This window comes from Mycteria americana, chromosome 3 (genome assembly GCF_035582795.1).
Source record: "Mycteria americana isolate JAX WOST 10 ecotype Jacksonville Zoo and Gardens chromosome 3, USCA_MyAme_1.0, whole genome shotgun sequence".
Lineage (NCBI taxonomy): Eukaryota > Metazoa > Chordata > Aves > Ciconiiformes > Ciconiidae > Mycteria > Mycteria americana.
The window spans coordinates 92,115,494-92,137,273 of NC_134367.1; the positions used below are offsets into that span (position 1 = coordinate 92,115,494).

The following is a 21,780-nucleotide window of genomic DNA, read 5'->3' on the forward strand; positions in this document are numbered from 1 at the left end:
TGCAGTGTTAACCTATCAACAGGGAAGTGGCAGCTCTCAGAGGTCATTTTTCAGACTGAAAAAAAGTGGTTATGCTCAATTCCATATTTAGTTTTCAACAGAGCAAGATATACCTTGGCTGCTACAACATTCATTATAACTGTGTTTCCATATATTAAGAGGTTTAAGTGGATTGTCACAATACTTGTGAGAAGCTCCAGGATTCCTGTAAGATTTAGAAAGCAATTAACTGCTAGTGTTTTGCAGAACCATGCTATCCAGAAACTGCGTCTTTGTTTGGCTAGTTGCTCCTTCAGGAATATGGTAGTTGTACATTTGTAGAATTACAGTTGGAGTGATATATCAATATCAATGCTGCTAAGGGAGCAGTAAGCAATACCATATGTATAGCATTACTATCTGGTTATGCTGTTCTGATTATGAACAGTATATGAGCTGTAGTAAAACAGGCCTGCAACTTTGCAGAGAACTAAATGCAAAGGAGGTGACTCAGAAAATTTCCAGAAAATAATTAGTATTGCCTTTGCCATGGTGAGTTAGGATGCCGTTGCATAAAATGTAATATATTGTTCCAGCTGAAATAAAAAACAGTGACGAGGCAGCAGACCAGCTATCTCACTTCAGGTAAATGCTACTGAATCACATACGTGGTTCATAAATGTAAGGAAGAGCAAAAGCATAGCCTAAGCGAATCAGTGAAAGGTAATTCCCTGAAAGAAGAAATGCACTAGTACTTTGTGAATAGAGTGAGATGAGCCAGAGTCAGGTTCCTTGAGTTCTACTGATTGTTCTCCAGAAATGAAAACAAATAATTGAGTGCTGTGTCTTCTACATGGCAATGTTATAGAGCAAAGGGCACAAACGCCGTTCTCCAGACAAGTACAGCAGTGCTACGAATGTGGAGAGAAGCACGTGCACTCTTTGTGCCTTGGCCTGCCTAAATGATTAGAGGAGCTGCTATCCATTTAATTTTTCTGTCCTTAACCAAGATATTTGGATTAGGATGATGTTCACATTAGGCATCTTTATAATCAAGTAGGAGAAAGGGACCTTCAGAAAGTGTTTTAGAGATGTAGAGTCGTTACCTGGAAGTAGCTTTCTCTTCCCCTCCATTCACAGCACAGGAAACCTGAGGCAGCTCAGTTCTTAACGTAGGCACCTAACTTAGTTGTCTTGTGTTAGACGGGTTGAATTCAGGCTGAAGGACAACATCACTTATAAGCCTGAAGCTTCATGTTGCAGCATGTAGCTTTCAGACTCATGGCTTCTGTAGTTGAATAAAACATGCTGTGTGAGGCACCTCGATTCCCATACACAGTGCATGGAGAAAGCTGGTGGACTCACTCCAGGTCCAAAGCAACCAGCATCGCAAGCTGGCAGCTATTATTGCCCCTTATGTGGGAGTGGGCTTCAAAGCATTGTAAGCAGGCTATGGGGATGCAGTTTGTGGCATAACCTTTTCTTGATGGTAAGTGCTTAAACACTTTCAAAGTGCAGGACAGGTTTCTTTTGTCTTTGAAAACACCAAGAGGTAAAGGGAGTTCCCTCATTTTCTTAATACCGCAGTGGCTGGAGGACACTCATGCTGAACAAGGGAAACAGTTTCAGTTCCTTTCTTAACTGGAAGGAGGTCAAATCTATTCTGTAAACTGCCTGAGTTAGAGGCTGGGTGAGTCTTTTAGCCAGGGCTGTAAAGGTAATGTAATTAATTGTTTGAAAAGCAATTAAGGTTCATTTGGTGAGATACAGTCACTGGAAATAGGAGTCTACACACTGTGGCATCTCCTTGGGTCCAGTTTTTACTTCAAAGACTGCAGATAAATATTTATTTATTTATTAATGGGACAAAGTCATGAAGCACTTCCACCGATGTTAAGTGCTTACATATTTTTAGGGAGTTGGGTTGGGGGATTCTGTGTTTTTTCTTTTTCTTTTTTTTTTTTTTTAATCTGGCACCAAATGGTACAGAAACATATCACTCGGGAAACTTAAAGGCAGACAGTTGAATCTGGACTTCCTAAATCCCAGACAAGAAGCATACTTATCCATCCTTTCAGGAATTGCACTGATGCTAATATTTAGCAGTTAAGAAACTGTCCGATCAGTGTAATTTTTCAGAAAATGACAGTTGTCATTTGTCAAAATGACCTGTGTCATTCCTACATCACAGGTTGGTTTGATTTTTTTTCTAAAATGCGAAGAATGCTTGAAGTTATCTCTGATTTATATCAACTAGCATTTATTCAGACTGATTCTCAAATTGTTTGTTTATATTTTTCCCATTTTCCATAAGATGCAGGTGACATAAAGTCAAAAGAGCTTAATTAAGAATATACTTATAGCTGGTTTTCTTATTCCTAATATTTTCAATAATAACAGAAATTATTAATCTTGGGTACATTTGTTAATCATTAGAGTCACAGTTGATTTTGCCTGTCTTCCAATTCTGTTTTTCCTAGATGAAATAATTGTTCAGAAGCCAGAGCTCACCAGTCCATCAATCTGTCATGCTCCTGGTGGGGAATACTTTGTAGAAGGAGAGACATGGAATATTGATTCTTGCACACAATGTACATGCCATAGCGGACGTGTCCTGTGTGAGACTGAAGTCTGTCCACCTCTTCTTTGTCAAAACCCCACCCGCACACAGGACTCCTGCTGTCCACAGTGCCCAGGTATATATTGACAACCAGCTTTCATCGGAGTCCTTTCTTGATCTGAGAATGTCTGATATGAATACTGAATGTTTCCATGTGTGCACAGTTGGTTGTTGTGGTGCCTTTGTTCTTTAGCAGTTTGGAGTGAGAGCCTGCAGTCCTCTATTTCAACTGCAAAACTTGACTGTGCAAGAGATATCTTATATGTAAAGGGGAGTTGCGGCCGTGAAGTTCGAACATCTTTGAAGGCAATCTAATAATGTAAGGGTTGCATAGAACCAGAATCCTTAGTTGGAAAGTTTATGAAATATGCAGTGGCTCATTTATGGAAACATGCAGGATCAGAGAAACTTTGAAAGTAGTCAGAGTGCTAGGCAGATACAGGCTTGTTTCTTTTCCTTTCTACATGCCTTGGTTTCTATGAACCTTTTTATTACTATCGTGTCTGTTTGGGATTTGGTCTCAAAAATACTTCTGTTTGCTTTTACCTCCACCTGGTATGATTTGAGAGTGACTTGAAGGCAACTGAGTAATATCAAAGCATTCCAGCCCAGCAGGTGTGCCAGATTCCTCCTAGGCTGCCTCACAGTGTCAAGAAGGTAACAGGATTTGTTTTCCCCTGAGGAAAGAGATGCAATTATAAATGAACGTGAATTCCTGTTTTGCATAGCAAATGGGGGAGTTCATTGCAGTGGAAATTTAGTCCACACCAGTGAATTGTATGTAAACTCACTGAGAAAATATTTGTCTTTATTAAAAACAAAATCTAAAAATTTTACTTTAGGAAAAAAAGTTAGGTTTTGCGATTTCTTCTACAGGGTGTTTCTTCGTTTTTTGGGTGGTTTTTTTCTGACAAAGTATTTTCACTAAAAAAGTTAGCCAGTTGTCCTGATTTTTTTTCTTCCATTTTTCTCATTATTAATAACAGTGAACGTTTGCTTAACTTCAAAATACTGTTTGGAGGAGCTGATCTTTCCTCACGCGCTGTATAAGGAGCTTGGTCTCATAACTTACACAGTTAGATTGAGAACCTGATCTGAGTGCCCTTACGAAACCTTTTTTTTTTCTTCTCCTTTTCTTATATGTTCTCTGCACATACCATCATATTTCTTGATCCATAATGTCTGTTAAGATACAGCTTCATTGCAGAAATATGTCTCCCCCATGTGTGGGCATGAGAATTAAAGCAGACCCATTGGCATCAAGCTGAAGCCCAATCAAGTCCCATTTGTTTCTCAACAGCTTATAATTAGCTCATATAAGTCCACTAGTGAAGGCGACAGCAGCATAATAACTTTTCACTTTGCATCATTCAAGGATTTGAACTGACATGGCAGAAGCTAGGATTCAAGTTTTAGATTTAAAATTTAATCTCTGTAATTTAAGGTGAGTTCCTATATACCATTCAGTTCAGAGCATTCAGAGTAGCTTTCTGAGGAGCTGCTTCTGATGGTGATTGTTTTTCACTTTGCTGTCCTTTTTTCTCTCTTTTCATTTTTTTCTTTTTCTTTTTTTTTTCTTTTTTTTGAGTAAACTCAATAAAGGTCTACATAAACTTTATTCTAGAGTACATCATGAGATCCTCATCAGATGTAAGGACTAAAGAGGCATAAGGCTCGGTCCTTCTAGTTCTTCTGAAGTAGTGAGCCAATGTGTTCCAATTCCATTGTGTTCTTCAAGAGTGAACCCTCTGATGAGGAAATATGAGATAAATTAGCTACTGTAAATTAAATAACTTAATCTGCTTATGTTTACAGATGAGCCTCTTCAGCCCTCTTCATCAAGCAATGAGAGCATGCCCAGTTATTGCAAAAATGATGAAGGAGATATTTTTCTGACAGCTGAGTCCTGGAAGCCCAATGTCTGCACTAGCTGCATTTGCATGGACGGTGTGATTAGATGCTACTCTGAGTCTTGCCCACCGGTATCCTGTGAGAGACCTGTTTTGAGAAAGGGACAATGCTGTCCTTACTGTATTGGTGAGCAAATAAAAATAGTTGGTAACTTGCTGTTCCATTCTTGGGAATAAGAAAGAAGTTTTATTTCCAAATTGAAATGTTTTCCCTGTTTTGGGGAGATGCGGTTTGTGCCTTCAGTTGAACTGGAGAGTGAAATCTGCATAGGGAGCTTTGAGGATCATGATTTGTGGTTTTGGGGTAGAAGTGCAGGAAGATATAAATGTAATTTGCCTACAAACTTGAGAGGACATCCCCCTGAAAACGTGGTAATATACCTTAATAGATGAAAACGTTACACAAAAATTGTTTTATTTAAAGGAAGATCTGCCACGTAACACATATGTTATGTCAAGATATGTGATAATATGAGGAAAATATTAATTATGACTGCAGAAGACAAGCTGAAGCATTACGAAATTTCACAGAATGGAGAAGTGTTAATAAGGCATCTAAATTAAAATACAGGAAAAAACATTCATTAAAGATAGTTATAGAAGAGGCAAAATAATATATTTGGGGAAAAAAATTGGAAAAATATTTTTTTTTTAAATACTAAAAATGCATAAAGAATGAAGGGCCATGCACTGGTTTTGAATTTGGAGTTGAAGTAAATGTTGGATGCTGTAGATAGTGAAAATTGCCAGGCATTTTTGAAGTTGCAAAATTTGAGATTCCTGATCACTTTTTCATTGTATTTTGAATAGGAATATTTATTTACAGATTACTTGTTTGTGAATTTGCAGTAAGTACAAAGGCTGTAAAATGGAAGCCGCTGATAAGAGAAGAATTGTATAATGAACTTACTGAAATTAAGTCTTTGTAGCATTGTTGGAAAGCATTCAGAGCGTACTGTAACCTTCATTTACGAAAGTAGGAGGGGGAGATACAGTAGAAAAGAATTCCATAAAAAGGAATATAATAAAATAATCATTAATTGAATATGTGAATCAACTTGCCCATCTATAAACAGTACAGTTCTTCATCAGAAAGATGTCAGAAAGATTGTGAAGTCCTTTCAGTTATGTACCATTGATACAGCTCTTGAAATCTTTAATTCGTTGCAGAAGAAATATCTTTAATAATAGGTGATACAGTTTTATAGGATGTGCAAGGAATTCCATCAAAGAAATGCCTGGAAAAGTTAGAAAGTATCAAAATTTCAGTTGCCCTTGGAACCCTACTTAGATTCCTGATGAGGACATTTTGAGGGGAAAATACTATGTTATCCTATTACTACTTTCTCATCATGGTTTGCATACAAAATGGGGAGGATTTAAAGTTTCTTTGACAACTGTCTTTCTGCAGGCTTTTCTTCCAGTGATTGAGTTTGCAACCATAAAGATCATTTTAATTCAGAATACATTTTAATGTTAAAATACAAAGTGTATGCAAAGTTGGGCAATCAAACCAGTAGAGTCAGGACATGAGCCTTAGTACTGTACTGGAGAATTCTTTAGGTCAAGGAAAGGATGCACCACAGGGACTAGTGGCATGAACTACAAAAATAAAACCTCTAGAACGTTGTGCCTACACCTTGCATGTCAGGTTTGCAAATCTATACACACAACATGTACGTATGGCTTTAATTAATTCACTTTGAATCCCATATAGTTGCACAATATTGCAAATACTTAAATGTGTGAGCTGTAAAAACTTAATGATTTTTTTAGTAGCAACTGCTCAGCAATACGAAATACAGAAGCCAGATTTTAATTAGTGCTCAGATCTGAAGATTTTCAATGATGATACATTTTATTAATCTAAGCTGTACTATGTTGTCAGTGTGTTTTGTGGTCTAAGTAACTGAAATTCATGGAAACGTACTTTTTTAATGGTTTCTATGAACTATATGCTCTTGCCTGTAAGAGGAGTAAGGTCATGCATTTAATTTTTGTCATCTTGGTTCTTACTGTTTTATTCTTCATTTCCTGAGAACTGTGAAGCACATCTTTGTACAGGTTCTTCCTTACTATTTTCGTGTAATAGTTGATAAAATGTTTAGTAGGCAAATTCTGTGGAAACAGGTCGTCTTCATGTATTGGAATATCAAAAATTATGCAGGGGTTTAGCACTGTATTCTGCTTCTTTCTGGATCCAGATCTGGTTAATGCCTAACAAGTTAGTATAGATTCAAATTCAAAATTTTACAGGCCTTGGATGCTTTGTTGTTTGTCTGAATCCTCATATTCATCCTGTGTGTTCAACATTCTTCTTTCTCATGCAAAGAAAGATTAATTTGGAAAGATAACCTTCTACTCTAGAGCGGATAAAGGGATATCTATTTGATTAGAGACAAGATTAGTCTTCTGTGGAAAACAGAGCAACGACTGTTTGTTTGTTTAGCAGATGAGATTGATTTACTGGTGCAGCTAGAGGAAATTTGAGAGAAGACGTGTAGAGCTAGACACGGTATTCTGAACTGCATTTTTGCATGTGGGTTTCTTACTGCAAGTCTCTCTTGTTTCCACCGTCCGTGAGCACTTGTTGAAGATGAAGGCCACAACACCATCCTGTGCTTATACTTGCACAGAGATGGACACCAAAATGGGGGGAGATGCACAGGATAATACTTTCGTAGGACTTAAAAGTTTCCTCTCGAGGTTCAAAGGTGCAACGCTGCTATTGTGATGTTAGCCTTGTTAATTCATCTAAAAAACATTTACTGTATTAAATTGTGATTAGTTCTTTACAAACCTGCAAAAGCCTGAGCAAGTTAAGAGGACTCTTCCAGCCAAACCAGCGGCTGAGTTGAAGAAGCTGCCCCTAGGGGGGCAAGGTAGCACTTCTGGGAGCAAATCAGCCCGGAGTGCTCAGCTTTAGGTCTGCATAGGTAATGAGCAGTAGAGGACTGCGCAGGCTGTGTGCCTCACCCTCTCCCCAGCCATATCTACTTTCTGACCAACATAGGGCTCCGCTGGCTCTATATGCCAACATGCAAGTCATCTATAGAAGAACCTAATGTGCTTTTTGCAGCTTGCAGACACCTTTTCCTCCCACTCTTCCTTTCCCGTGTCCACCCCATATTCACTTACAAAATCTTCTACGTCGAGAGGTTGGGACCCATACTTACAGCCATGGGATACCCTTACCAAGGCCCTCTGGAACATTTATGCTTTTCAGATAATTCCATTAGTATTTTCACAATAGTACTTCTTGCTGGTCTCCTTCTGCATTTGAATTTACTCTGTCCAGATCTGTTGCGCTGGTCTGCCTGACTGCTAACCTTGTTATTCCGGATGATGTCAGTCTATTATGTTGTCGCTAATTAAAAGCTGTACTGCTGGCCAAATTATTTAATAAGGCTTTTTATTTATATTTGGGAGGTAGTTCTAACTGAAGTATTTACATATGTAATCTATGTGAATGTTAAACCAGTATTTCTCTGACAGCTTAAGAAGTTACTTCACGATTTCATTCTGTTATCTCATGCATATGCTTAATCTGCAAATTCATGTCATCAGCAGGTTTCATCATAATAATTTCTGCCTCAGAGAAAAAAAGGTAGCAAGAAGCTAAGGTGAAAATGAGGTGCTGCTTGGCTTTTGGAGGCTCTGCTGTGTAGTTTTATTTTGATTATCTATAAAGTGCTATAGCAGCAAAAAACATCCTAGGCTAAGCAATTCATGACTAAACAGAAGGTATGCTGCAGACCACCTAAAAGGCTTGCATAGGATGCAGCATAAAAAAAAAAGATGTAAAAAGATGTATTGAATGCTTCGGCAGAAAGTGTAATGCTTCTTTTAAGTGTTTTCCCAAGACCTACTTGCTTCATCAAGGCCAGGTTCCTGTTATGTACTGTGTCAAAATCTATCTGAAAAGTTGTTAGTTTTACAGCTCTCAATCTTTGGGAAAGGTGTTCTGGAACCTCACTTTTTTCTGAGGGTTAAGATCACACCCATTTCCAATGTATATAATACTAACCATGAAAAAATGTACTGAGTTTGGTTATTGCCCTTTTCCTAGGGTTTTCCCTTCATGCAGTTACAAGAAATGATCAGATCCTCTTCAAATCTGTTTTATAATAAATAGTCTAAGCACTTCTAGTTATGTCGCCTGAGAGTTGCTTCATCCTTCTTGGCATCCAGCCTAATCTTGTCTTCAAGTATTCCAGGCTGAGTTCATCTTTCTTGAGCCTTGGTAATTAGAAATGTAGGTAGTCTGGTTTTTTTCTTAGTTAAATAGGATTTACTAGGAAACAAGGAGGAGGAGTAGTTGGCAGTCTCAAACAGTCAAACATAAAAAAATCAATTTTTCTTAATTTTCACAGTACTTTTCATATCATCATTTCATGTCCCAATCATCCGTCCTCTAGCCTCTTGCATGAGGAGAATGAGAAGCAGCCCAGGCTAATTATGTACTTCATAAAGAAGCAGAAATGACACTTTTTTTTTTAACAAAGGTTTTCTGGAAGATGTGGAAAGGGTCTTCTAATTACAGCTGGGATTTCTTTCTATTGTTTCACTTTTGTCTTTGGGAAAGAAATCAGATTTGTGTGTAATTGGCCATTACTGCATGATCACACCACAATGTGTTCCTTCAACAGAAGATACAGTTCCAAAGAAAGTGGTCTGCCACTTCAATGGAAAAACATATGCAGATGAGGAACGCTGGGACATTGACAGCTGCACACACTGCTACTGCCTGCAAGGTCAGACTCTCTGCTCCACTGTCAGCTGCCCACCCCTCCCTTGTGCTGAACCCATCAACGTGGAGGGAAGCTGCTGTCCCATGTGTCCAGGTAATGTGATGTGATAACCCAGGTTATTGTAATGCTGGTTTTCCAGCACTGATAATAAGTTTTTTTAATTGGTTTTTGAACATCAGTCCATGTTTGAACAGAATCAAGAAGACAACAGACGTTTAGACATCAGGGAAATGAATATTCTTGACAGATAGGTGTCTTGTGCAAATATATAGTTCAAATTCTACTTATTCTGACAACTGTGAACTCAAAAATTAGTTGCTTGTCCCTGCTCTGTCCTTTCACAAGGTTATGGAAATACATTAGTGAAGTACGACAATGAATGTTCTTACATCTGTGCAGATTCGGTCAGTGATTAACATTTCTGTCTTTTCCGAGTCTCTTCATTACTTTTCAACTATTGCATTGCTTTATTTATCATTTTAACTTGGCTTAAAAGTAATATGAAATTTTCTTAGTTATGGACACAAGGGACATAAGAATTGCAACTGGTTTTTAATGCTAGTCCTGACAGACTTCTGCAGGAGTTTGCTCATCTTATTCAGTCAGCTGGTAACTACTTCCGACAGGACAACTGGGGAGATTCAGCAGTACCCCCTCTTTCAGTTCTTCTGCTTTGAGGATTACAAAAAAGGAAGGCAAAGAAACCAGCAGTGGCAGTTTACATATCCGCTGGGAAGATGTAACCTTCCCTTGGTATTTTTGTTGTTCAGTATCACAAAGGAGCAAGGCTGTAGTAAAGCGTGTATTCTGAAATGGTATTTTCAAAAGCAAATTTGTCTACACAACTATATCATCCCATTCACATTAGGATAATGATAATGGCAGCAGGCATGTATCCCATATACAGTACGAAACAGGTTTTAAAACAAAATCCCAGACTAGTAATGGTGAAAATTCTGAAACAAATGAAAGGAGTCATAGGACAAAGCACTGCAGATGGCCAAGTATATTTTCTGAATTAAGAGCAGCATTGGGAAGTTAAGCAGCCTGTAATTTGTTTAACACATTTATCTAATTTCACAGAGATGTATGTACCTGAACCTACTAACATCCCCATTGAGAAGACAAATCATCGAGGAGACGTTGAACTAGAAGTACCAAACTGGCCAACACCGAGTGAAAATGACATCATACACATTCACAGAGGTAAGATCCGATATAAACTGGGCTAACTTAGGTCTGTGTTTATTGCCCATGTTTTAATGCATCTACTTGTTCTATTGAGGTAGCATCTGTGTAATGCTTTGAAAAGGTGGTTATCTGAGAATATCCTTCAGTGCAGAACTCTTACATGCATTTTGCTTTGAGTCAAGATGAGTCAGTCTATCAAATTATGTTTATGCAATTTGGTCTCATGATCATTCCATCTCCAGCATGGAAGAAACATCTGTGTTGGTATGATGGTGTTCTATAAAATTAAGAATGCAATAAGATGATGAATGAGCAGTGATTCTGCAGTGTCTTTTCTGACACAAAAACTAGAAAGCAGACTGTCATCAGGCCACTGGAGTCAATAGACCTTCATTTGATCCATTTGACGTTCTTATATTGGTAAAAAAAAAACGGGAGAACATGTACCACAACTTAACATATATCATAGACAAATGCCAGATGACAAAAAACCACAGGTATAATGACACAGGGCTAATAAAGTTGTGTAAGGATGTAAATCCATCTTTTGTTTAAAACTCTACTGAAATCATTATTCTAGGGTAGGGGAAACACTCTATGACACGGTCTTTGTTAACCTTTTCTAACTGAAGGACTACCTAAACTTATATATATTTTTTTTTAAATACAAGGATGATCTCATAGATACTATTTTTTGGTGGCTAGGAGAAAGGATACACGAAATATAACTGCTTTACAAAATTGTAAGCTTACACTTCTATAATTACAGCATTTTCATTTCTCACAGGCATTAGTAGCTGGCTTGCAACTATCCTGGCTGGGGAGCATAAACACACACTGCAAACTGTGTGGGAATGTTGTATATGTCATTGAAAATTACCATTCTTTGCAGTTACATGCAAAACTTGCTACAGTCTAGTAGACTGCCAGCAGTCTGTTTTCACAGGCTGAGCAGTACAAGTATTGTAATATGCTCTCAACAAATGAGAGACCATACACATCAGAATTGTCTTACCAGTATAAAAAAAAAAAAGGGGGGGGCTTCCATCCTAAGGGCTTTCAACTTTCTAGGTTTTCCTCAGCATAGAAATGCAGGCTGATTTTTTTACAAGTGGGAATTTGGTTGTAATCAGGTAAGATGATGCGAACGCAACTGAGATAAGAGGTTATTGTCAGACTTGCTTGTTATTGTGCTTTAGATTCCATCCTATTTCCTCTCTTTTTGATGGCCTTTTCCCGGCTCATATAGTCACCAAATAAGATACTACCTTTCAGTTGTTCTAATTTATATGAATAAGGTGACATTTCAGGAGAGAAAGTCAAAATTCATGTGATTGACAAGATCCACGACTGGGGCTTTCATAATTACATTCTTCTTTATGGTCAAGGCCCATTTATAATTACTAACAAATGCTGACATTTGCCTTGCAGACATGAGTCATCTCCAGGGAGAGTACAGAAGTGGTGGTGGACCACACCCAAGTGAAGATGCGTCGGTTAGCTCTGTTGCCTTGGTGACAATTCCAATCACGATAGCGCTGTTACTGATCATCGTCCTTCTGCTCGTCAATCAGAAAAAGCAGTGGATTCCAGTGTCCTGCTACAAAGCTCCAACAAAGGTGCCGTGTTTATGTCTGTTTCCAGGCTTTCACTTTTTTGGAAAACAACATTAACTAGTATATTGTCTAGGATGCAATTGAATTCACATCATCTGAACTCTCTTAAATTATTTTCTGTTTATGTCTTAAACCATTTTATACCAGTCAGTCTGTTGGTATTTATTTAGTCTCCTAAATTATTTTTTTCACTATCAAATGGAACCATTTCCTGCTCCATACAGTAATGAGTTGTCACCAGATAGAAATCAAGCTCAGCAAAAAAATAAAAAAAAAACCAAAACAACTTTGTATATGTGTAGGTAAATACATGCAATTTTCTTACCTGCAGTCAAATTCGTAAGATAATATTTTTGCCTTCTTAACTTTCATCCACTTTAAAAGGATTGTCCAACATCAGGTACTGTATGTACTAGTAGTGTTTATCACATTTTCTAATAACAGCAACATGTGATTCCAGGATTAATATTTTAAGAGAGATCTCAGGAAACATCTACCTATTAAGTATTCTGAGACTACCAAAAAGGAAAGCAGCAGGTAGCTTGGAAATGAACAGTGAAAAGAGCATTGTTTTGTTTTGAGTAATAGTGCCATCACCAGACTAAGCCCTTACGCTGTATTCAAATGCCATTTATATCAGCTCCCCAATTTATCCAACTTATATTTCCTTGTTCTAATCAAACAGTCTTTGTCCATACTTGGAACACAATTTGGGAGCATCTTTTCTTCAGTTCCACCTAGAAGAGTAATACAGTAACTTCAAAATTACATGTCCATATTCTCTCTGTCACTGCTGCAGAGGTTTTTTAAAAAAAAAAAAGTCTTTTCCAAAAAGTTAAGAAATATAGTCAGAGCATAAAGTTGAATTTAATTGTAATAGGGAGCATGAAGAATCAGTATTATTCCACTTCCAGTCTTGCAAGACAAGTAAGCAGTACCAAATTCTGAGTTTCTCAAGGAATGCATTTAAAAATTCATTTTTAACTCTAATATATTCACTCCTGAACTCTCAGAAAGGCTGCTGTGTGCTATGTGACAGAATAGTTGAAGCTGAAGTGAAAATCACAACTTTCTAACTGTGGAACTACAATCAATAATTCTATGTACTTTTTTACTTCTGAAATATCATTTTTCTCAAACACTTCTATTGCGGAAGCATTTTTTCAGTGTCACTAAAAGGCATCATCCATATGCTAAGGAAGCTCCCTTTAAGCCACATACAGATTCAATGCAAGACCGTGGATATACTAAAACTCAGATTTCTTGTGAGGGTCTTTGTCATAAATGTAGCTTTCTTTTAAGGTTTCTTAAACTAGGTGTCACTCACTAGATTCTCCTATACTTTGCTGGGTGACTGATGGTTCCTAGTAATAAATTTTGGCAAGCCTGTTTTGGCTTATGTTCTTTCTGTTCAAAATAGTCCAGCTATTCAATAAAGAACAAATCAACAACTGTGCTTAAATCATATCAATACCAGAAGAAAGATCATAGAGATGTTTAAAATTACAGATGGACTGCTAATGTTTAGCCCTGATTCCGTTAACATCAGTGAACCTTAGAACCTCTAAGTATCCATAGAGTGTGCTTACTGCCTGTCCTCCTTCATGCTTAGCCCATAAACGTTTAAGGTAGTGTGAACACAGCATTGCTTCACCTTCCTCTCAGCTGCAGAATCTTTCAGTTGAAGGATTCTCAAACAGAGGAATAGTAGGACTGGATATGGGAATACCAGAGCTCCATTCAGAAGATGAAAAATGGTGTTTCAGAAGAGGGTGCTGGTCTGTTATTGTGCCTGACATAAGCCTTTACCAAGTTTAGCAAAAGCCCAGACTCTTTCATTGCCGATTTGATTTTGTTTTGTGCTTATGGACTTGAATCATAAACATTTTTTTAATTATGTGTGGAATACAAACATTTTTTACTGATTCAGTATTCCCTTTCTGTTTTAACAGCCTTCTTGCCTGAACAATCAACTGGTTTATGTGGATTGCAAGAAAGGTACCATGGTCCAGGTGGACAGTTCTCAGAGGATGCTAAGAATTGCAGACCCAGATTCAAGATACAGTGGATTTTACAGCATGCAGAAACAGAACAACCTACAGGCAGATAATTTCTATCAAACAGTTTGAAGAATGCACCCTTACCAAGGATTTAAGAAAGAGAGAGAGAGACTGTCTGCTATTAAAATAAAACTAGAATTGTGCACTTGCTTAGTGGATTGTATTGGATTTGTGACTACATGTACAGCTCTAAGACCTTACTGGGATGAGCTCTGACTCCTGCAATGTGCCAGAAAAAGCATTCCCACTTTTCCTTGAGATAACTGACCAAGTGTTTTCTTAGAACCAAAGTTTTAAAACTTGTTAAGATGTATTTGCTTGTAACATAGCTATAGAGGTTTTTTGGGAGGGGGAATCAGGGGCTAGGGGTAGGCAATGAGGTAAAAGGAAGCTTCAAAGAAGAAAAGCTGGTCATGCTTGGCTGGAGAAGAAAATGAATAAAGAATACTGCCGAGCAGCAGGATGTTTTTTCTTGTAGCTCTGAAATTGCATCTGTTGCAGCAAAGCCTAACCCCAGGTGAAAAAAAAAATATGAAAAGGTCTGATTTTTTTTTTTCTTCCAGCTGTTGCTACAGTAATATACTCCTAGAACAGAATTTGTCACATCACAGGTGTGGTGTAGCTGCAAATATTTTTCTATATGATGAGAAGCTGCAGTAGTTAATGAAATAGCAAGGAAAAGGTTATAGCAGAAAATAAAGGGTGGGTTTATTAAGGATGTATAAAATTATACCTTGTGCTGCTTTTTGTTTTTATTTTTGTTTTCTTCAAAGCTGATTGGCTAGATTAGCCAGACTTTGGCAGAGTTAGCAAATGACTGAGGCCTAAGTAATTCCTGATATGAGCACTGGATCTTTTGACAGCAGTATTGAAGGAAGGAAGGAAAAGTCAAGAACACCATGCAGTTCCAGGGGCTTTTGTTTGTTTGTTTTGTCTGTTGTGGTTTTGTTTTGTTATTTTATATCAATCTCTGGTTGTTCATACAGGAGAAGGAAAAATATTTTTGTTGGACAAAGCTCTTGCTTACAAGAGAGTAAAAAAGAGACTGTTTTAAGGTTGTTGTTTTTTTCTTGTTGATGTTCTTATTTACTGGTATGCAGATTTAGAAACTACTTCCATGCTAGGAAGCTGCTTAATTTTAATTGTATATTACTCAAGCACCTTTTTTGAAGCTCAGAAAAAAAAGGAGATCATGCTTCTTTAAACTTTAGCATTATAGGAATATTTATGTAAATATAATTATGCTAAAAACAACAAAAAGTATTTGTATGTTTGTGTATATATATGTATATACAAATGCATGTAGGTATACATATGTATATATACATGCATGTGTATATACACTATACATCTATATACTGTATATATAAAATACTATGTATACAGTATATATTTTTTCTATTTTTTTTCTTGTTGAATGTATTTTTATCTGAGAGAGATTTTACCCAGAGCAGAAACAGATAAACAGGCATTCCATATCAATGCTTAATCGCTTGTGAGTTTAAGAAAGACAAGAAAAGAGCATCTCATTCTACCTACAGTTTGATTTGATTTGAAAGTGTTTGTGTGTGCGCGTGTGTGTGTGTGCACTCTTGTGTTTGCGTGTGTACAGTACGTGCACGATTATAGCAGTAAGCGTTGCTCTTGCTACTTGCTACATTTCAGGGTGTTTCTTATTTTTCTTTTCCTGCTTAGCCTTAAAAAGGCTTTTTAATGAATGCATTGGCTAGAGACACTGATGACAATATACATGCAGCACTAATCAGCTCCATAGAATAACACCATCGGCTCCTGGATTTTCTTTTTTTTTTTCTTTCTTTCTTTTTTTTTTTTTTTCAAACAATTGTTTGAAACAACTACTGGAATATTGTCCACATTAAGCTGGAAGTTTGTTGTAGCTTGCCTCATTTATAACTCTTGACTGTATAATACAATGTTAACTTTCCAAACAGGTCTTGGCACTTTTATACTAATTACCCATTTGTGCATTGCCTTTTTTCTTTTACAAATGCTTGTCATAAGAGACACAGATACCCAGTATGCTTAATGTGAAAAGAAAATGTATTTTTTGTAAAGGAACTCTCAAGTATTGTTGTAAATACTTGGTCAGAGGTTGCTGAACTTTAAAACTGAAAAAAAAAAACCCTAATTTATTATTATAATGACCTAATTTATTAATCTGAAGATTAACAATTTTTTTGTTTTAGAATATCAAAAAGGTGTTCTAGCTGTTTGCATCAAAGAAAAAAATAGGTGTATCATTAAGGGTCAACATTTTTTCTGCTTATATAGCTTCCGTTTCCAACCACCAATAAGAAAAAATGTAGTCTCCCCAGTGTTTTGTACTCAATCTGATATTGAAACAGAGATGTTTCTGTCCAGTTACTACAAAGATTTTGTCAAGACAAAACATCCATTCCTTGCATAAGAGTAAGCAGTCTTTATCCAGAAATTGTAAATGCTTGCTTTTGTTTTACAATCAAGGCCATATTCTGAAAATATTAGCAGGATATAGGACATGGTGTAAAATGTTTTTTATTATTATTATTTTATTATTATTATTTTAAAGATATGATTTATCCTATGTGCTGTATCCATTACACTCTTTTACTTTGGTTCCTGTTGTGCTCTTGTAAGAGAAATGCAGATATAATTTTCTGAAAAATAGATGCATATGTGGCACTTGGAGTGCACTGCGGTTCAGCAGATTGCTTGTTTACTTTTTTAACTGTAAGGCGGTTTCTTGTAATTTGGCTCTTGGCAGCACAATAAAAAAATTTTAAACCTATTGATGCATATTTTCTTAAATTTTCATATTTATTACTTCCATACACTGGTCCTTGAGACATTAGTTTGTATCTTGATATTATGGTGAGGTTTTTTCCCCTGGGAGTAGGAATTCATATTGTCCTGCTGACCTTAGATCAAAACAGTTCAGAAAATACTGTGGGTAAAGAACAGTTTGCAGTTACAGAAGGTTCTGGGTTTTACAGTAAAGAATTTTCACATTAGGGATTTGTGAAATTCCAAATAGTTTCAGCATCCAGTAAAGAGCAATCTCTCAAACATAAAGTGAGGCCTTTGCCCTGCCATTACAGTCCATCTGTTGTATCTATCGAAGAGCCATAATCAATCATATGAGGCTGGGAGATGCCGCCCTATAGAACTCCTGAGGTCATATAGGACTTCCTGAGCCACAGATCATTCACCTATTAGCCTAAAATATTGTTTTCTTCTATTAATTTGTAAATTAATGGACTTGATGCAGAGTTCTGGTATGTAACTTCCCGAGGCAAGGAGTTTTTCAGCTTAACTACTTGCTGTGTGAAAAACTGCCTCCTTTTCTTTCTTTGAACCCACCCCTTGATGGTTTCATTTGGTATCCCTTACCTTCTGCACTCAAAGCAGCAGTGGATCAGTATCTATATGCCACCCATTAATTTAGAGACCTGTATCTTCTCTCCATTTTTTTCTGTGCTGAAAAGCCCAGGATGATTCTTTGGGAGCTGTTCCATACCTTCTGGCCAACCTTGCTGTTCTTTTTATTTCCTATTCTATTACATCCTTTTGAGATCAAGGGCAAAGGGACCAAAAATGTCCATGTTGTTCAAACATGGTACACTCTGGAACTGGCATCGTATTTACTGTTAAGATTGCTACTGACCACTGAGTCAATGCTCTTGCAGAGCTGCTATCCCACAAGCTTTGCGGAGGTACCACCGAGCACCCATCTCTGCGCAGACACGAAATAAAATACCTCTGCCCTGTGTGTATATTGGCATCTCACACACCAGGTAAACAACCTCACACTTGTGGGATAACAGAGCTAGCTGCAATAATCCAAAATGCCCAAGTACTAATAGTTACTGCAAAGCCCATAATTGACTTTGACTAGGATAGACCAGTATTTTTGTGCATCCCTTTACATTTATATGTGCTAAATTTCCAGTAATCTCCTCCCCCTTGCTAGTTACCTGTTGTAGGATTTTTGGTCCTTCCCAAGACTATGGCTATGGAAGACTATGTCTTCTAGAAGAACATCTTCAAATTCTGCCTGCAAATATTTTGCTTTTTCCATCAGAATGGAACAGAAAACATCATTGTGCTAATGTATAAACCAATGGTGCATCCATATTTGAACACTCAAAGTAGTCCTGGCCTCCTTTGCCCTACTCCCAGTGTCAGAAAGGATCATATTTGGAATGGAACCCTATGTATACTAGGGTCTGTCAGCTTGAAAAAGCTGTAACTGAGTAGGATAGGACGAAGGTCTTTAAATACCTCAGTTGCACGCAGATGCTTAACAGGGAATGAATTTTCTGCTCACTGTCTCTTTCCAAGCATCAAGTAGGAAGTATGAAAAGAAACTTAAAGGAGGCTCATAACAAATTCAAGAAGTTGAGCAGAGACAATTCTTGCTACATACTGTGGGATATCAAAAGCTTACAGTGGCTCAAAAAAGTACTAGATAAAAAAAAGTCTATCATAAGCTATCGCACATAAGGGCGCACAACATAATGCTAGCAAAGGATGGGCAGGGGAGTGACCGTGCTAATATGAACCAACTTAGTTTTATAGGTGTTAGGTGGCTGAATAGAGGGAAAAATGACAGCCAAAAAGGCACCCATCCCTCGGTTACCAGGTTACAATGAAATTATTGCAAATACTCCTTCCCCTTTCCCCTCCCTGGTGACCTGCCCCTACTCGCTGCCTCAAAAGCGGCTGCTTCAGGCCTGTGGCTGTCACCTTCCGTGGACAGAAACAAACCCAGTGAAGTGACCTGAGGTGATGCTCGCTGGCACAGTCAGGTCCGGCTCCCTTCTCTCCCTGCAGGCCGTGTCAGGGCTGGGCCGCTTCGCGCTCAGCCTCAGCCCCAGGCCGCGCCGGCCGCCTGCCGCCCCGTCCTCCGGCCCGAGGAGGCCGGGGGCCGCCCGGGCGGGGCCGCCCGGGCGAGCCCGCCTCGGCGCTGCCGCGGGACCGGCGCCTCGCTCCGCGCGGGGCGGGGCCGCTGACCGCCGCCGCTGAGGCCGCCCCGCCCCCAACGGCGCCCCGCCGCCTGCGCGCGCCGGGCCCCGCCCGCTGCGGCCGTTGGGCAGCCCCGCGTCGTCACACGCCCCGCCCCCTGCCCCCCCGCGCTGCGGGAGGTGCCGGGAGCGCGCACCGCCGGGAGCCGCGGGCGCGCAGCCCGGCGTCTCCAGCTGCGGTGGCAGCTATGGCGGCGGCGGCCTCGCAGCGCGACCCGGGGGATTGGCAGGACTTCTCGGGCTTCCAGCCCTCCGCGGGGAGCGGCCCCGAAGCTGCCCGCGACAAAGGCGGCTGGGGCGGTGGGGATTTGGGGGCGAAGTTGTCCCTCTGCTTTGAGCCCCCGCAGGCCCGGGCTGGCGGCGGCGGCGGCGGCGAGAGCCGCGTTCCGCTGCGGCCCCTCACGGAGCAGAGCGCCCTGCAGGACGACGAGTGAGTGCAGGCCCGGGGGGGAGGCAGGGAGAGGGAGCGGCGGTGGTTGGGCCGCCCGAGGGGAAGGCCTGGCCCGGCCCGAGGGGACAGCCGGGGTGGGGGCGCGGGGCAGGGTGCGGAGCCGGCGGGCAGCGCGGGCTGCGTGGCTCGCTAGCCCTGCCCTGCCCTGCGAAAGCGCTGCCCCCACGCCTTCTGGCCGGGGCCTTCCTCTCGCCGAGTCCCAGCAGGGCTTGTGGGCTGCGGGAGTTGAAGCCTTTCCCCACCCGCGGGGCTGCAGCAGGGAGCCGCCGGAGCCGGAGCTGGCCGCAGGCGCGCATGTTCAGCCTGGGCGGCGCAGGGGCGGCCGAGCCGCCGGCGCCGGTTTGCCACGGAGCCTTCTGGGTTTGTTCCCCGAGCCGCCGGGGAAGTGTGCGAGCATCCCAGTGCCTCTTACCTCCGGGGTAAGAAAAAGTAGCTGTTCTGAAGCGCAGAGCGACTGAGGGTGGTATTTCTGTAGCTTCTTCCAAAATGCCCACTGTTTCGGTGTTTGAAATTAAACGTGGAAAGTACAGATGGAGAACAAAGTCTCATCTGTAACTGTGATAATTGTTTTTTCCCCTGAGCAACAGAGCCTTTCTGATCTCTGCTGCTTTCTTGTTTTTAACATTCTTTTACAAGTATTTATACTTGTTATTTTACAGTAAATTTCAGTCAGCTTATCTTCATTAAAAATACTGCAGTTTTTCCTTTACTTTGGGGTAACTAAATTGTATGTCTTATTCTAAGAGAAGAAAAAAAACCTGTTAGCAAAAGACTAGATATCTATGGTATAAACAATGAGGTAAGTTCAAAGAACCATCGATCAGAGACATGTTGTGCAGTGATGAGGCTCTGTCTGCCCGTCTGCGTCTGGCTCAGCCATTCCTCTGACCTCCTCTGAGCCTAGCTAGGCAACCACTCCAACCATGCACCCACAAGCGGAGCGCTTAGAGGCAGGGTTTGTTAGCTGACTTGAGGCAGCAACCTGCTAAGAAGGCTGCTCTGTTTCAAAATCTGAACTGGTATACCAGAATAGGGCTGCATATGCAAGCGTCTAGTACAGCCAGAGAGGTTGTACACTGTAGATACAGTTAAGATCAACTGTAGACAAGAGTGGTGGGGCTGAGCTCAGCAAAAGTACTTCTGGATAAAACTAAATTCTTGCAAAATTCTAGTATAATTTGTGCACGTTCGTTATTCTGTGATGAAAGAAAAGAAGATTTGGCTCACAATTTGCTACTCAGCCTCTGCTAATTCCTGATTTTAATGTGCAAAAGGCAAGGAAAACAGGAACAACGCTAGGAACGGAATTTATAGTTGAGCTCAAATTTCATTAAATGAAGGACCCATCCACCCCCAAAAAAGATTTTGAGTATGGTTATGTAATTAGTAATGAAGCTGTCTCTTCATTGCATTGTTTTATTTCACTGCTGTGCATACGTTGTTGGTTTCAAAAGGGAAATAAGTGATGTTTATAAAAAAACATTCTCTCTTAGCTTCAAAACATTATAAAAATATTGTTGGTAACTTGTAGATGAATATTTAGGGAGGAAAAAATAGTTGTTTATAGAAATATATTATCATTACAAATATGTTTACTGCTGATCAGTTGCTGCTTGTTTTAAGGTCTGCCTTTTTGTTCCTTTATTCCTCTCTCCAGGATTTGGAATGCTTTGACTGATAATTATGGTAACGTAATGCCAGTTGACTGGAAATCTTCCCACACCAGAGCTTTGCACTTGCCAACGCTGAATCTTTCAGAAAAAGGGGTGAGTTCTGAGCAGCAGAAATACTCTCTTTGGATCTTTTGTACTCAGCAGGGAAATAAAACAATTTCCATTTGTATAAAAGAGTGTTATTATTAAATGGCTTTAAATATTTCTAGTGCTTGGCATTATACACAAGAGGTTTTTAAAAATCAAAAAATCAAACAACCATTGATGTATGTTTGCATCTCCTTGAGCTTGAGTAATTCAGGTTTAGTTTTAGATGGAAGTTCTTTAGAGCCAGAGCATGATAGAAAAAACTGGAAAACGAGAGTGTGTTGCACATAAAATCTTTCTACTGTCTGTTTCATGTTGAACACTATTCTGGGTAAGGGAGGGAAAGAGGCGGGAGTAGTCTGATTTAGTAAATCCAGCGTGGACTGTTTTTAAGTTCATCTCATTCTGCAGTCAGGTG

At 39.6% G+C, this 21,780-nt stretch overlaps 2 protein-coding genes across 4 annotated transcripts in view; both read left to right on the forward strand.

Moving 5' to 3' along the window:
- The window catches only part of CRIM1 (cysteine rich transmembrane BMP regulator 1), a 201,604-nt gene extending 184,689 nt beyond the window's left edge, over positions 1–16,915 (forward strand). For all 3 annotated transcript variants that reach the window (XM_075496088.1, XM_075496090.1, XM_075496089.1), the window contains 6 exons: positions 2,460–2,675; positions 4,415–4,636; positions 9,159–9,353; positions 10,344–10,466; positions 11,883–12,070; positions 14,020–16,915. In XM_075496088.1, coding sequence (XP_075352203.1) covers positions 2,460–2,675; positions 4,415–4,636; positions 9,159–9,353; positions 10,344–10,466; positions 11,883–12,070; positions 14,020–14,196 — 1,121 coding nt within the window. In that variant the 3' untranslated portion in view covers positions 14,197–16,915. The remainder of the gene's footprint in view (positions 1–2,459; positions 2,676–4,414; positions 4,637–9,158; positions 9,354–10,343; positions 10,467–11,882; positions 12,071–14,019) is intronic.
- A 2,347-nt stretch (positions 16,916–19,262) lies between these two features.
- The window catches only part of FEZ2 (fasciculation and elongation protein zeta 2), a 28,932-nt gene continuing 26,414 nt past the window's right edge, over positions 19,263–21,780 (forward strand). The window contains exons 1-2 of the mRNA XM_075496095.1: positions 19,263–19,581; positions 21,260–21,368. Of these exons, the coding sequence (XP_075352210.1) occupies positions 19,340–19,581; positions 21,260–21,368 (351 nt within the window). The 5' untranslated portion in view covers positions 19,263–19,339. The remainder of the gene's footprint in view (positions 19,582–21,259; positions 21,369–21,780) is intronic.